The sequence below is a fragment of the Arachis ipaensis genome, chromosome B8 (assembly GCF_059453495.1).
Source record: "Arachis ipaensis isolate K30076 ecotype BB chromosome B8, ASM5945349v1, whole genome shotgun sequence".
Classification (NCBI taxonomy): domain Eukaryota; kingdom Viridiplantae; phylum Streptophyta; class Magnoliopsida; order Fabales; family Fabaceae; genus Arachis; species Arachis ipaensis.
In genome coordinates this window covers 140,343,011-140,359,139 of record NC_142443.1, presented here as the reverse complement: position 1 = coordinate 140,359,139, position 16,129 = coordinate 140,343,011, and the positions used below count along the sequence as shown (strand labels likewise).

The window sequence follows — 16,129 nt, the reverse complement described above, 5'->3', positions numbered from 1 at the left end:
ACCCTTAAGTTAGTTAGAATGTATAGATTATAATTAGTTTTTTTTTAAGAGGAAAAAAAAATAAACACAGACTCTCATATAAAATCATTAATAGAAATTTTTTTTTTTTTTTTATAAATCAAAGATTCCGAATAACAACTTTTCGAGAAACGAAATATCGAATAAACATATTTTGGACAAGATGTGTTTATTAATTTAAATTTATATTAAATACAAGGATGAAAATAAAAGAAATAATCACCTTTATGAAAAACAAAATATAATTATGCTATATATATAAAAAAAATTATTAAATTTATTATCAATATAAAATATATATTAAAATTGAGTTAAACAACTCCAGCTATTGTTTTTTTTTTTTTTTTTTTATAGAAATGGGCAGAATCTTTATCTGGTTTTTTTTTTTTTTTTTTTTTTTGGTTTATGATAGCGGTCTGAATGGGCATTCATGCATTAAGATTTGGGCAGAATTTCGAAACACGTACGTGCCCATATCTGATCTTGAGAACAACCCTTGTGAGGATTGAAGTGGATAATTGGCCACCTTGCAAAGTTGCAATGTTTTATGACCAAATTTTTTTTGTATCTTTATTCAGTTTATTGATTAATTTTTACAGAAATTATAATTTGATGGTTAAAAGTTTAGTTTAATTATTCTGTCGGTTTGTATGATTCTACTGAATTTTTAATTAGGTTAAAAATATTTTTTTAATTAAATTCCTATATCATATTAAATTTTGTAATTAAATTCTCGTCGTGACAAAAATGTTAGAATTAACGAAATATTGCGTTAAACAAAACGAATATGCCTAACACTTGACTGAATATTATATATAGTTTTAATAAAATATTCTGTTAGTTTCAATATTTTTATAACGGTAGAAACTTAATTATAAAATTTGATATGGTATAGGAACCTAATTAAAAAAATATATAGAGACTTAATTAAAAATTTGGTGAAACTATAAGAATTAACAGAATAATTAAACCTAAGTTTTAAAGTGTATACTTTGAAAAGATTATGTTTATTTTTTTACAATAATTGTTTTAGAAATTTTTTAAACTTCCGTGAAAAATAAATATAAAGAAGACCAAAACAGACGTAAAAAAATCTAAAATTAAAATTAAACTATCTTAATTATATAGAATATATATATTATATTATATATATTTACTTAAATGAAGAAATGAAATTTTGGCACACTTCATTCGAAAAATGCATTCAGTTTTTTTTTTTTATTGTAAAAAGAAAAGTCAAAGAATCAAATGTAATTGTCAAAAGTCAACCTTCGCACTTTCCCGTATAATGAAGTAAATTCTATCAGGCAGTCATAACTTGTTTTATTTATCATTCATTAATTGTTGTGAGCAATAATTAATGCTAAATAAGATAAATTTTAGCTATTTTTTTTATCTACATAACATTACCCTATTATATATATATATATATATAACTTACCTTTTTTTATTCTTACTTAATTTATATTCATAATTTTGTGATGCTGTTTTTGTTCATATTAAAAGAAAAAGATACTAGCTTCTATCTCTTATGCCATCATATACAATGACTCTTATTATTTGTACGCTGTGAAATTTAGGAATAAATTCTCTTATTTTTTTATTTAAAAGGATAAAGTGTGTTTTTTTTAAATTAATTTTATAAATAAGATAAAAAAATATGAAAAAAACATTAAAAAATTTGAAATTATATTTTACTCTCTCAACTGAAAAAATAAAATTAAAAGAATCTATTCTCTGAACTTAAATACTTTGTTAACGTATCAGGTTTATGTTTTTTCTTTTCTATTTACTTGTGTTTTAATAAACAAAATTCTTTAGATACAATTGGATATATTTAACTATAATAATGTGTTAGCATATCCAATATCATTTTTGGTTTAAATATTTAAAATAAATTTAGAAATAATATATATTATTAATTATTAATATAATAAAAAAATAGTTTAAAATATTTTATATAATTAAAAAAATATTAAAAATATTTTTTAAAAATTTAATTTATACTTTAATATTAATAAAATATTAAGATATTATTATAACTTATATAAAAAATTCTTTATATATCATGTTTCTGTATCTAACAGAAACTTAAAATTGGTTTTGTATCATGTATTATGTCATACTTTGTATTTGTATTTGTATTAGTATAATAATATCCATACTTCATAATTTTTTAAATAACTAGGCACAAGCATACTGGAAATTTGGATATATGATATATGGTACATGTAATTACGATTATCATTATTTTAATGAGGATGATTCATTAATTACGATTCGAAATCTTAATACTTAGTTAAGCAAATTAGTAAACTAATTACTAAACCACTTAAATTAATTTCTTTCTCGAAGTTAACCAACCATTTTTTTTGGGTCAGTAGTTAACCAACCATTGAAGGTTATGAAAGATCCATACATGTGGGCTGCTTCTCTTCATAGGCCCATTTCTTGTGCAATTACGGTCCAAGAAACTTAAGAAATCACTATTATACCAAAGAAAAAAACCTTAAGAAATCACTAAGAAAATTTAATACAAACTCATTCAAGTAATATTTTGAAAATCTTGAAAGATGAGTTTCTGTGATAAGTATTTTTCTTAGAAATTCAATAGTGATCGTAAAAGAAACATGTTGGATATTATGCAATTAAAAGTTTGGAAAAGCTCATAAAACTTTAATTAATTATGGTATTAACAAATGAATATTGAGATTATATTATTAGCCAAAACAATTTTGTTATGAAATGTGAATATTTCTATCAAATTTTTGTAAAATGATAATGCTGGTAAACGAGAAAATAAAATCACTTTTAAATTAAGATATTGGACATCATATAAATGATAAATATTATAATTTAATGGAAATTAATATATTTTTTTTTATTTTTAGCAATCTTTCATTTTAAAGAAGCTAAATTCAAATATTTTAAAAGAAAAATAAAATAATAAATAAATTCCTAAAAATTTATATTTTAAATAAATTAATCTCTAAAAAAAATAGTACCAATGAAGTCTTTTAAAATATATTTTTTTAATATACTATCTTTAAATTAATCCCTATAATTAAGATAGAACACTTTAATTTAAATTAACTTATCTACATTTGTTATTTTAAAAAATTTTATTAATATTTTTTTAAAAATTAATCTATCTAAAATATAAACTTTTAAAAATTTATTTGTCACTTTTTTTTTTTAAAAAAATATGTTCATTATGTTGATTGAAGTTGTCTAAAATTATTTTCAAATGAGTTATGTTACATGTACACCAAAATTCAGCCACCAAAATCAATCACCCAAATCAACCACCCGTATAAATATATGTTATGATATAAATACACATTAAAAATAAATTAACCACAGTTATTACCACTTACTAACTTTAGTCTTTGCATAATTAGTTGGAATTTCTTTTTATTTTTCGCTAGATACAGTTGGAAAGTCGTGACAACTTTCTAGTGATTCTGACAGAAATCACAGGTAATTAAAAAAAGATTTAAAATGTCCTAATTATAATTTATTGGCATATTATCTGGCTTGTCAAGTATTTTTATCCCTATTACTCTAAATTTAACTTGATACACCACACGGCCTAACAAATAATTATTATAAAATTTTCTTAGTATGAACTGGAAAAATTAAAAAAATGATTTTTAATTAAAAAAATGAGGCGATTGAAGAAGGTAGTTGCGGGAAGTCGATGTTCACTGACCTTTTTTGGCGTTTGCCACCTTTGATTGCTCCAAGCAACTCAGGCCAAATTCCAAGTCATACAAAACCCAAATTAAAGAATGGAAAAGAAACTTGTCTTTCCCTCCTCTTCTCCATTCTCATCTTAAAAATTTCAAAGGTGACGTGTCTTCCATGCTCACTCTATACCTTCCTTCCTTCCTTCCTTCCTTAGCTTCGAAAGCGAAATCCCCAAACCAAACACAAAACCCTTTCTCTTCTTCTTCTTCTTCCTATTAATCAACGAAACCTTAGCTTAATCCCACACTTAATATTTTCTTTATCTCCCTTCATTTCCTAACACCAAAACACAGAAAACAAAAACTTATTAATTAAACCGATCGAACCAGAAGATTAAATTAAATTAAACCGGAAAGTTTAAGAAGATGCAGGTTTCATCCTCACCGGTTAGCTCACCGTGGTTCCGAGTCAGCTTCGGTTCGAAAAGCCGTTACAACCAACGTTTCCAATCGGAGTCATGCTCAACTTCTTCAACCGCCACTGTAACTGCCTCCTATTACAACTCTCCATGTATTAACGTCCTCTTCTCACGCGCCGCTCCAGCGCGTTGCAGAATCAACACCACCTCCACGGGTACCGCCACCGCTGCAACCTCGCTCTCGTTTTTGGTTAATCAGAGAAACGCCTTCACCGCGGTGGTGCGTTCGCCGATCGCAATCGGCGGCGGCGGCGGTGGCAGGAAGGTAATTAAGAAGCGAAGAGTCTTCACCGTTTCCGCGGTTTTCGAGCGGTTCACGGAACGAGCAATAAAAGCGATAATGTTTTCGCAAAAGGAAGCGAAATCGCTGGGAAGTGACTTGGTTTACACGCAGCACCTTCTGTTAGGGCTCATCGCTGAAGAGGATCGTTCAACCGACGGGTTTCTTGCGTCTGGTATAACGGTTGAGAAGGCACGTGATGCCGTCCGAAGTATATGGCAGAGGATTGGTTCCACACGTGACGACGCACGTGATGCTGGCGAGAAAGGTGGTTCGGCGAGTCACGTGCCTTTTTCTATTAGCGCAAAGCGTGTTTTTGAGGCGGCTGTTGAATATTCAAAGTCTCTTGGGCATAAGTTTGTTGCTCCTGAACATATAGCAGTTGCTTTGGTTAAAGTTGATGATGGAAGTGCTAGTCGAGTCCTTTATAGGTAGGTACTCACTAATTAAATTAATTAATAATTAATTTGATTCGAGTTTTATTTTTTAATTTTGACTAATTTGATTCGGTAGATTATTTATTATTAGACTTAATATATTTTTTTGTTACAAAACAGGCAGTTAGTTGGAAAAAATTGTAACTAAAAGAATATTTGTGTCTATTGTTTCAGACACAGTATCCAAATGTAGCTTAGATCATAACTATCTTTAATGCTTTTTTTTTTATTTGGAAAAAAATTACAAAGAAAGACAGTTAGAGTTAGTTATTAGTTACTGATTCTGTTATTGTAGCTCATCAGCATGTAAAATGTAACTATCTAGTCATTAAGCAAGTTGGTAACATTTAATTTGTTGAATAATTTTCTGGTGAAGGTGATTCCTCAATTATTGATATTTAGAAGTAGGACTATGTATAATCAATTGATTTTTCCATTGTTTTTATTTGTACACTAATATGATATGATTTCAGATTGGGGGCAAATGGAGGCCAGTTGGCAGCTGTGGCATTCTCCAGATTGCAAAAGGAGATTGCTAAAGATGGTAGGGAGCCAAATGCGGATTCCAAGGGATTGCATGACAAATCCATAGCAAGAAAACGTTATGGTGCAGGGTCCTCTGCCGCCACCACCAAAGGTAAGAAATTTGTTGTTGTAAGTTTTGTTATTTTGTATATACTTTTATGTTTGGAGGCAGGGAAGAATTTTTTGTGATCATTCTTATGATTTCCAGAACCGGATGCCATCTCACAATTTTGTGCCGATCTCACTGCTCGTGCGAGTGAAGGACTAATCGATCCTGTTATTGGCCGAGATACCGAGGTGCAGAGAATTGTTCAAATACTGTGCCGGAAAACAAAATGCAATCCCATTCTTCTTGGTGAACCTGGTGTTGGAAAAACAGCTCTTGCCGAAGGGTTGGCAATTCGCATTGCTAAGGCAGATGTTTCCCCATTTTTATTGGTGTGTTTCTCATCACTTCTGAAGTTCTTCTTCAACTGGTTTGAATGCTTTGGAGTCTTAATTTTCATTCTCTGTTTTCCGCAGACAAAACGTGTCATGTCTTTGGATGTTGCATTGTTAATGGCTGGGGCAAAAGAGAGAGGAGAGTTAGAGGAGCGTGTTACAAATTTAATAAAAGAGATAATAAGTGCAGGTGAAATATTTTTACAATAGAAAAAATTGTAGAATAAATTGGAGAATACATTGCTTTAGCTCTCATAGTTTTTATTGCAATGCAGGTGACATCATTCTTTTCATTGATGAAGTTCATACACTTGTTCAGTCCGGGACAAGTGGAAAAGGAAATAAGGGATCTGGCCTTGACATTTCCAATTTGCTTAAACCTGCACTTTCAAGGGGTCAACTTCAGGTAATTATTTGTCTCGTGTCTTCAGATTTCCTAGTTTCCTTTGTTCAAAGTGTTCATTGAAGATGAACATGTGTTCAGTTTGAAGCCTGGTTTACAATTGAATGAGATATAAGATTTTAAAGGTCAAAATCTATGGTTACTACACAGCTGCAGTTGTTTTTACCAGTTACCACTTGCCAAAAGCAATTGTACTGAAGCTTAAACTTGGTTTATAATTAACATCTGGAAAAGCACAATACGAGGTTGAAATTATTTTCGAGGATTTCTTGATGAAAAAACTAGGAGGTTGCCACCTTACTTGGAGTTAGATTGGCAACTTGCCCTAATCTTCAGGTATTTTTAGGATTAGTCCATATAAGCTACTTCAACGAGCAAATTTACAAAGTTTAATGGTCTAAATGAGAACAAGAATGTCGGAGTGCATGGACAGGGCTGTAGAAGGGCAAGTCTATGATTACTGTACTCAGTTATACTCAACAAACTTCAAGTCTATGAATACTATGTACAGGGATTCTCTTTTTCTTTTGAATAACATGTTATCTGTTCTTATTGTTATTATCATCATGTTTCTCTGAAGTTTGGGTTTTGGGGTTAAAAGAATCAAGTTACAGCATGTACTTGCTGCCACGTTGTCTTCTAATCAAAGTGCAATAACTTTACCTACTCTACAGTGTATTGCATCTACCACCATCGACGAATACAGGCTTCATTTTGAGAAAGACAAGGCATTGGCACGAAGATTTCAACCTGTTTGGGTTGATGAGCCAATTGAGGTTTGTATTCTATCTTCAAATCTATATCATTTCAACATAGCATGTAATCATAATTCGATTTCTTATCAGACTATATTGGCAATAGGATGATGCAGTTAAGATACTTATGGGTCTACGTGAGAAGTACGAGTCACACCACAAATGCATATATACCGAAGATGCCCTAAAGGCTGCAGTTCAGTTGTCAGCGAGGTACATAGTCGATAGGTATCTACCAGATAAAGCTATTGACCTCATTGATGAAGCAGGAAGTAGAGCTCATATTGAAGCCTTTAAGAAGAGAAAGGAACAAGAAACTTGTGTACTTTCTAAGGACCCTGCTGATTACTGGCAAGAAATTAAAGATGTCCAGTCAATGCATGAAATGGTATTGCATTGCTTACTGCATTCTCCAGTGTTTTTAATTTTATTTTATTTTTGGGGGTTATGAGTTGCTTATAGCTTCAGTGTAATACAACATTTCTTGCTCACTGGTTCAGGAAAGCAAGCTTAAATACTACGGCGCCTCAAGCATTGACGATTCTAATGAACTCATACTGGACTCATATTTAGCTTCTGAAGCCAATGAAAATGAGTACGTTACTTCATCCGGAAAAATGCAACCATACCTTTATATGCATGTATATCTTGGTTTGATTCCTGAGTGGCCGGCATATTCTTTTTCTTTTCAGACCTGTTATAGTTGGACCAGAAGAAGTAGCCTTAGTTGCTTCCCTCTGGTCGGGAATTCCTGTTCAGCAGCTCACTGCTGACCAAAGAACTCTTCTGTTAGATCTTGAGAATCAGCTTCGGAAACGTGTTATTGGACAAGAGGAGGCTGTTACTGCCATTTCTAAAGCTGTGAAGAGATCCAGGGTTGGCCTTAAGGATCCTGATAGACCTATAGCTGCAATGTTATTTTGTGGCCCAACTGGGGTTGGAAAAACAGAACTCGCAAAATCTTTGGCAGCATGCTACTTTGGATCGGTATGACACTACAACTTTATACACACTGTTTGTTTCGAAATTAATAATTGGAAAACATTCTTTTATCTAAAATGTTATTATCGCAAGAGAGCTTTTCTTTTCATTTTCTCCTTATAATATGCATCTTCACTGTTATTTTTCACTGGTCTGAAACTATTGTGTTGTGGACTTGTGGTTACTGCTTCATCACTTGAAATTGTTTGTTTATATTTTCAGGAGGCAGCCATGATTCGGTTAGACATGAGTGAATATATGGAGCGGCATACTGTGAGCAAATTGATAGGATCGCCACCAGGTTATGTTGGTTATGGAGAAGGAGGCATCTTAACTGAAGCTATTAGAAGAAAACCATTCACACTGGTACTACTTGATGAGATAGAGAAAGCTCATCCAGATATATTCAACATTCTTCTTCAGTTGTTAGAAGATGGCCAACTTACTGATTCTCAGGTTTGTGAATGTTGCTGTGAACCTTAATTTACTAAATATTTTTACATGAATCTCCCATTTCTTCCTTTCCTGCATCTTCTCCAAGTAAGCATGCTACTGGTGTCCTCATTTTTATATTTGTTGTTTGTGAAACTGGATCTGACAGGGTCGGCGAGTTTCATTTAAAAATGCATTGGTGGTGATGACTTCAAATATAGGGTCTAGTGCCATTTCTAAGGGTCGGCACAACTCCATAGGTTTCTTGATTCAAGATGACAAGAAAGCATCATATAGTGGCTTGAAATCGATGGTAATGGAAGAATTGAGAAATTATTTTCGTCCGGAACTGCTCAACAGGATAGATGAAGTGGTAGTGTTTCAGCCCCTTGAAAAGTCACAGGTTGGTTCAGTTTCGGTTGAGTCTAAGTCCATCAATTGGTTTTCTTTCAAAGTCCAATTGTTTTCAGTTTTCACTTATAAGCACCCCAAGGATTTTAACTAAAACTAATATCTTTGCAATTTAGAAACTTGTTGAAAAAATCTCCAGCTGCTAATACCTACAGGCATTCTTTTAATTAAAAAAAGTACTAAGGTTTAAAAAGTAAGAAAGGATAAGTTGTCTTTCGGAATTTTAAAATCACAAATTAGTCATTTTGTACAAAATTGATACAATGAGAGTCGAGAGACATATTCATGTTATTCTTCTTTGTTTCAGTTGCTGGAGATATTGAATCTGCTGGTGCAAGACATAAAGAAAAGGGTAATGCTTCTAGGAATAGATTTGAAGGTTTCTGAAGCAGTGAAGGACCTTGTTTGCCAGGAAGGTTATAACCCAACATATGGTGCCAGGCCTTTGAAGAGGGCCATTACATCAATAATTGAAGACCCTTTGAGTGAAGCATTCCTTGTAGGACAGTTCAAGCAAGGTGACACTGTCCTTATTGACTTGGATGCAAATGGTAACCCCTTTGTTACAAATCAACTTGACAAAATTATTAACATATCTGACGCAAGTCATCCCTGAAACTAAATGATGTAAAGAAGAAAAGTAGTGCAATATAGGGTATACAAAAAATACACGTCTATTGAAAAATTGTTTTGGCTCTTCTTTGTTAGCTTAGGCAAGGAATTTGTTTCCTATGTAATGAGCAACACAATCATTCTTTGAAATTTATACAAGAATATACATACATATACTTCCATACAATTCAATACACTTCTTCTCTCTCTCTTTAAAATCAAGTGTTAAAAATGGAGTGACATACTGTAACGATAACTTCACAAGTTCAGTTCCATACCATTCATCGTTATCCAAAAATGCGAAATCTTTTTGTATATAGTTAGTAACATAAGAATCTCACTTCGTCTTTTGGTACACAATCTTAAATCTTACATAAATTAGTTATACTTTTGTTAATAATCCTACAAAAATGCAGAATCAAATGCTTATACACTAGTATCTACTATTAAACCACATATTTCAATGTAAAAAAATATATTGTTATATTAACAAAATATTTAGTTCAATCATCAATATCATAAAACCCAAATAAACATGAGTATTTAATTATATGCATTTTATATCATCAATGTACAACAATTAAACTTATAAAGTTAAATTATTTTATTATTGTGCAAATTTTTAAGAGTTTTCATTGCTATACACAACTTCTTTCTATGTGATAATGCAAGATTTAATGTCAAGATAAAATTATCTTTTATAAATACACGGCAAAGAAATTTATGTCATATTACAGTCAATTTTTTTCTTCGATATATTTTTATTTTTCTTTATTTCCATTTTTATTAATGTAAAATTTGAATTTCTAGGCAAAAGATTATATATTAAAATTAGAATTTAAATTATAGTTCAATGTAAAATAATTTATACATTTTAATGTTTGTATTAGCATCTGGTTAGACAAATTTTACTGATCCCCCCTTCTTATGAGTGAGTTTTAGTGTTTTACACTTTTGTGTATAGTAAGCAATCAAATTCATAAAGTTAAATTGTTTCATAATCATACAAATTGTTATTATTCTTTTTTGACAATAATTTTTTTTATCTGTACATTTTTCAATGTCTTTCTTTCTCTTCTCATGGGCCATAACCTATTACTTTAGGCCCATTTTTTAGAACCCCTTCACTGGTAACTGCACACTGCTTCCTCTGCTTCCTCTTCCTAATCATCTTCCTTCCTTTTTTTCACAAAAAGCATTCAAAAACGAAATCCACTTTTTTATTTTATTTTATTTTTTTAAATTAATTCTATTTTCTCCCATGGCGTCCCCTTTAACCGTTAAGGAAGAACAACATAAACACCTTCAATACGATTCCCCGACAGCAACAACAACCGCAATAACCGTCAAATGCGAGCCCCAAGACCTCCCTAACAACGCTTCCCTTACTCCGCCGCCGGAAACTGAACGCGCCGCCGAAACAATAGCTAAATCGGTGAACGACCTCAACAGCTTCTCCGTCGCGATACAAGCCTTCAAGGCAAGGTACGATGAGCTCCAGAACCACCTCAACTTCATCGACAAAGCCCTCGACGCTAGGTCGAAGGAGCTCGAATCGCTACCGTCTTCAAACGGCGTCGTTCCGTCGGAGCCGCCGCAGGCCGAAACCCTAGAAGGCACCGAGGACGAGGTTCTATCACTCTGCCAAACAATGTGCAGCCGCGGGTTGCGGAGGTACGTGATTTCGCACATCTCTGAACCCAATTTGCTCCGGGAGAAGGTTCCGGCGGCAATCCGGAACGCTCCGAAGCCTGCGAAGATCGTGCTCGAGTGCATAGGGAGGTTCTTCCTTCAGGGAAGCAAGGCGTATATGAAGAAGGACTCAAACATGGTTCGGGCGAGGGAGGCATCGGTGCTGGTTCTGGAGTATTATCTTCTCTCTGGCTGCGTTGGTAGTGAGAGCAATGTGGTGGAGAATTCGGTGAAGGAAGAGGCGAACAATGGCGCCGTTGCGTGGAGGAAGAGGTTGATTGTGGAAGGTGGTGTGGCGAAGGCTTCTGAGGCTGATGCAAAGGGTTTGATTCTTTTTATTGCTTGTTTTGGGATTCCGGCTGTTTTCCGAAACGAGGACTTGTCGAATTTGCTGAGGTTGAGCAATGCCAGAGAGATTTCACATTTGCTTCGCCAATCTCAGACCCTTCTTAAGAGGGTTTCAGGTGAAAATTTCAATTTTTTTTTCTTTAATTGCGGTTGTGTTGTGAATTACTGCGATTTTAAAAAATTGTATTGTAGATAGTTTTGAGGAAAACGTGGCTGGCTCTTCTTGCAGAAGCAATGTTTCAGTTGCAATGCAATGCAAGAGGTTGCGTATGATCAAATTCAAATATTTGAACTTCATGAAATTTAGCAGAATGCAAGAGCTACTGCATGATAATGTTTGGTTCTACTGCTTTAGTTTTGAACTTCATGAAAAATGAGAGCTGTTTCGTTTATTTGGATTGTTTAGGGAAACTGTTTCATACAATTTTTTGTTGAAACTTGAATGGCAAACTAATAAGCTGGAATCTGCATGTTGTTGTAATCATGAAACCCTCAAGGATAAAGTGGCCAGTAGCTTTTATCCATACACTTGAATTTGGTTCAAACCTCAAAGTAAATATCTTTTAATTCTTTTAGAGGACTAAGTATCAGGTGCTCTGCAGGGACTCTTTGATCGGCATCATTATTACATTGATTGCAATTATGAGGAATAATTGTACTTTCTCTTGTATTTGTGGAGGCATTACGAATATGAATCCTTATCTTTTTATAGATATAAAACAATAGGCTCTCAATGCCTGTCAACTTATCTTTTATGTCAATGCACATCTGACAAGCCATTATCATTGCAATCACCTGATTTTATTGTCAGGATTATCCTCATTTATAGCGCATTATAGTTAGATTGTTTTTTTCTATGATGGATAGGATAATGTGACCCAGAAAGAAGAGGGACTTTCTATTTTCCCCTTTCTGGAGTAGTATTAATTTGTAAGTTATAACTACTTGCTACACTGTTGGTATTGTATATGTTAAACCCCGCCAAATTGACTTTTTCAACTTACTTTGAGTTACATTGCTGCTAATCTGACATAATTCAACAGTGGGCATTTTCATTTTATAGCAGAAGCTTTTGCAATTGAGAGTCTTAGAGTTAAGCTAATGTCGTTATTTATATTCCTTCGCATATTATAGGAATGCTTGTTACCTAAACTACATTACTGATTTGGATATTACCCTGTTGGCATTGAATTTTCAATTTTTCAAACTACTTGATTCTCTTGTGACAATTAAGCCTAATATAGTTTAGAATGACAAATCATTTCAAGCTTGTTTGGTGGAACAAAATATATGCAGTGGGTGAAATTTTGAAGTAAAGTGCAGTGCATTTATCTTGTAAAATTTTCCATTCTTATATCATTAAAATAAATTGAGAAGAACTTTTCACCCTCTACCAAGCAACAATGATTGCTGATCTAAATTTTTCCATCCCAATCTGATTGCATTCTGCCCTAATTAACCCTTGAAGATTGATTTTGTATAAATATGTTGTATTCTGAAGCGTTTTCCACAATCTGAATAATTTGTCTGTTTCGGCCACAGAAATTGCCGATGGAATAATGAAAAAAGGCTCCGTTGTTGAAGCAGTTGACTTGGCTTATACCTTTGGGTTTGAAGAGAAATATTCTCCTCAGACAGCACTTACATCATTTCTACAGAAATCTGAAGAAGCTTGGAAGAAAACCAAGAATGGGTCACACGATATTCCTAGATTGCTGGTATACTCTAGTTGAATAGCCTATGCCGTTATCTTTTATTAATTGCTTTCCATTATGAATATTGACCTTGATGGTATTTTATCTTTTACAGAAGGAAGCAAATGTAAAATATTTAGCTGCTTTGAAATCTGTAGTTAGCTGTTTGGAAGGTCATAAGATCGGCTTGAATGAATTCCTTCCTGGGTGGGAACTTAAGGATAAGATTAGCAACTTGGAAAAAGATATTAGTGAAATCAAGAAAAGAATTGAAGGGAAGGCCGTAGCGCCCAAGAGAAAAGTGGATAAAAGTAATCCCTCAAAGAAAGTGAAGCCTCCAGAGGCTAAACGACCAAAGTTTGCTCCAAAGGATCCGTCTATCGCATCACCTTCAGTTGCTGCCTTGCAAGAGCATAGGATTGCTAGGCATCTGGATGCCAACAGCTCATATGATGTTCCACTCACAGCACATTTGCTGGATGGGAGATCCTATGGCTACTCAAACAATTATCCTGCCACATCCTCGCTGCAACTTGGATCTGTTTCAGGATCCTTGCCAGAAAGCTATCTTGGTGGTGCAGTGGCGAGCGGAGTTAATATGGTTGGAGGAGCCATAGCTAGCTCTGCTATGTCAGCCGGAATCACTGCCACAACTAGTTCATATTCTGGCTATCAAGGAGATGCGAGATTAGACAATGTTGGGAACAATCATCTTTATAGATGGCGTGGAGTAGGGGAAGGCGTATCTTCTGATGACTGGTCACTGGTGCAGCGTTATGCTGGACAACCTACATCGGCACAAGCAAGTGCAGATGGTTTTGCAGGCATGCCTGATTATCGCTCAGTTGCTGCTGCTAGCTGCGGTGGAGGTTCTGATTTGTATAGCTTTGCCGATGCAGTTTTTGAATTGTAGTTATTTTTGGCAGGAACCTCGTCGGCGTTAAATTGCCTTTTTATTTTTTGATCAGTTAGAACTTAGAAACAAAACAAAGCATCTTCCCCGAGATTTTTTACCTGCCTTTGGAGAACAAGCAGCATAGTTGTACAATGTTAGTGTATGTATGATTTCACAGAATATATCCTTCTTGGAGTTTATTAATGTTATTACAGGAATAACCATAGCATTGTGTGCCTTGCTTGCATATTTACCCACTTTTCCAAACAATACTTTGTTAAAAACCACAGAAAGAAAGTGCCTCTTTCAATTAAGTAACCTAAATTTCAGTATGGAGAATAGAAAAGCTCTATCCTCGGATAAATAAATCTCCCTTTAGAGAAGATAACTCACTCTTTTAAGTTTTAATAGACATTATATCAAATAATAATAATAATAATAATGAAAAGTACTAGAAAAAATTTTCTAAAATGAGAAAATTTATAAAGTAATAAAATAAATGATTAATCTTTGATATGTTTGTAATTTCTATTATGTGCAAGTCTTAGCACTTTAGTAACTAGATTAGGCTCTTGTTTTTTTCATTTTATTAAATTGTTGCTTGATCCAAAATTCCAAAATGCCAATGTTGGCTTAATTACTTGCTTACTTATAAGATAAATTTATTCTTAATTTATAAAAATAGATGGATAAGTTTATCCACATTATTTATAAGACATCTTTCTCCTTCTATTAATGTCATGTCAGTAATATTATTTATTTGGCAAAATTTTAGAATTAGTCACTCAATTTTTGTCAAATCAACTATTATTTCTAAATCAACAAAAAAGTAAAATATACAAAAATATATACAAGTAATAGAAATATATGCAAATTAGGCTGCAAAATTACTAATAACAATAATTAGAAATTAATAGTGTCTAATCAAATTTGTAACCTACAAGAATCTATATCTCTATATTTATTATATTTTCCTGTTATAAACAATATAATAAATTTATAACCCCAATAATTAATTTATTAATTTCTATAAATAACTCATTAAATGTAATAAACATTCATATTACAAATGTCATAATAATCTATTAATCATAATCAATTTTACGTTACAAATATTCAAATTCCATACTATTTGAACTACTTATATAAGTCTCTTATCACCATTTTTTCAAATAACATCAAATTTAGCACAAAAAATTTATTTTTGCACTACACAACATCTCGAACTTACTCAATGGAGTATTATTCTTTTGAACAATATCACCAAACAAACAGACAAAGTTCGCATGGTTCGTCTATGAAAATCATTAACACCCACAAATGAAGAAGAGTCTCTTTACTTAGAAATGATTATATTAGATGAAAAGGTACAAAACAAACATATTTATTATATTTTTAAATTGAATTCACGAAAAAAATACTTAAATTATTTTTGCTTTCTATACTTTTTTATAATACTTTATATATAATTGTATTTTAATATCGTTAAAATTATACTTCTTTCAATATACTTTCATTGTTCCTTTTCTAATAACTTAAAAAAAAAATAAATGTAATCAATTTTTTTAACTAATTATTAACTATGATTTACTAATACTGCAAGAAACATCTTTTCATGTAATTGTGAAGAGAAATATGATGAACATATTCAAACATTTGTTATAAGAAGGAAAAGTCTATACTATAAAAAATTTAAAAATAGAAGATGCAAATGATTTGTATAGACCAATTAAATATATAATGAAAGCAAACTTTTTACTCACAACTGTTGTGAAAGAAATTAAAGATTCAGTGCATGTTTGGGCGCCATTATTTTGTTAAAAAAAGATCTTTTTTCAATGAAAAAAGATCTTTTTTTATTTTTTAACGTGTTTGGAAAATTTCTAGTAGTAAAAGTAAAAGCACTAGTAAAATCAAAAAAAGATCTTTTTTGAGAAGCTGTAATTTACATCTTTTTTTAAAAGATCTTTTTTCTTTAAAAAAAAGATGTTTTTCATGTAATAAATAAACAAAAAAGTACTTTTATATTGTTATACC

General features: G+C 32.2%; 2 protein-coding genes across 2 annotated transcripts; both read left to right on the top strand.

The window, feature by feature from the left end:
• The first annotated feature begins 3,431 nt into the window (after positions 1-3,431).
• ERD1 (Clp ATPase) lies at positions 3,432-9,650 on the top strand. The gene is made up of 12 exons (XM_016315243.3): positions 3,432-4,897; positions 5,377-5,540; positions 5,637-5,866; positions 5,951-6,059; positions 6,145-6,275; positions 6,947-7,048; positions 7,134-7,415; positions 7,528-7,622; positions 7,720-8,014; positions 8,231-8,464; positions 8,610-8,843; positions 9,159-9,650. Exons 1-12 carry the CDS (start codon positions 4,134-4,136, stop codon positions 9,465-9,467), a joined length of 2,949 nt encoding a protein of 982 aa, XP_016170729.1. The 5' UTR covers positions 3,432-4,133; the 3' UTR covers positions 9,468-9,650.
• Positions 9,651-10,595: 945 nt separating this feature from the next.
• On the top strand, positions 10,596-14,318 carry FRI (FRIGIDA-like protein). The gene is made up of 3 exons (XM_016316272.3): positions 10,596-11,619; positions 13,046-13,221; positions 13,313-14,318. The coding sequence occupies exons 1-3, from the start codon at positions 10,725-10,727 to the stop codon at positions 14,108-14,110; spliced, it is 1,869 nt and encodes a 622-aa protein (XP_016171758.1). The 5' UTR covers positions 10,596-10,724; the 3' UTR covers positions 14,111-14,318.
• Positions 14,319-16,129: the final 1,811 nt, after the last annotated feature.

Coding starts and splice junctions, on each gene's coding strand:
- ERD1 (XM_016315243.3), top strand. CDS start 4,134: ATGCAGGTTTCATCCTCACCGGTTAGCTCACCGTGGTTCCGAGTCAGC. Junction 7,049..7,133: donor GGGTTGATGAGCCAATTGAG/GTTTGTATTCTA, acceptor TATTGGCAATAG/GATGATGCAGTTAAGATACT. Junction 7,416..7,527: donor TCCAGTCAATGCATGAAATG/GTATTGCATTGC, acceptor TCACTGGTTCAG/GAAAGCAAGCTTAAATACTA.
- FRI (XM_016316272.3), top strand. CDS start 10,725: ATGGCGTCCCCTTTAACCGTTAAGGAAGAACAACATAAACACCTTCAA. Junction 11,620..13,045: donor CCTTCTTAAGAGGGTTTCAG/GTGAAAATTTCA, acceptor TTTCGGCCACAG/AAATTGCCGATGGAATAATG. Junction 13,222..13,312: donor ACGATATTCCTAGATTGCTG/GTATACTCTAGT, acceptor TATCTTTTACAG/AAGGAAGCAAATGTAAAATA.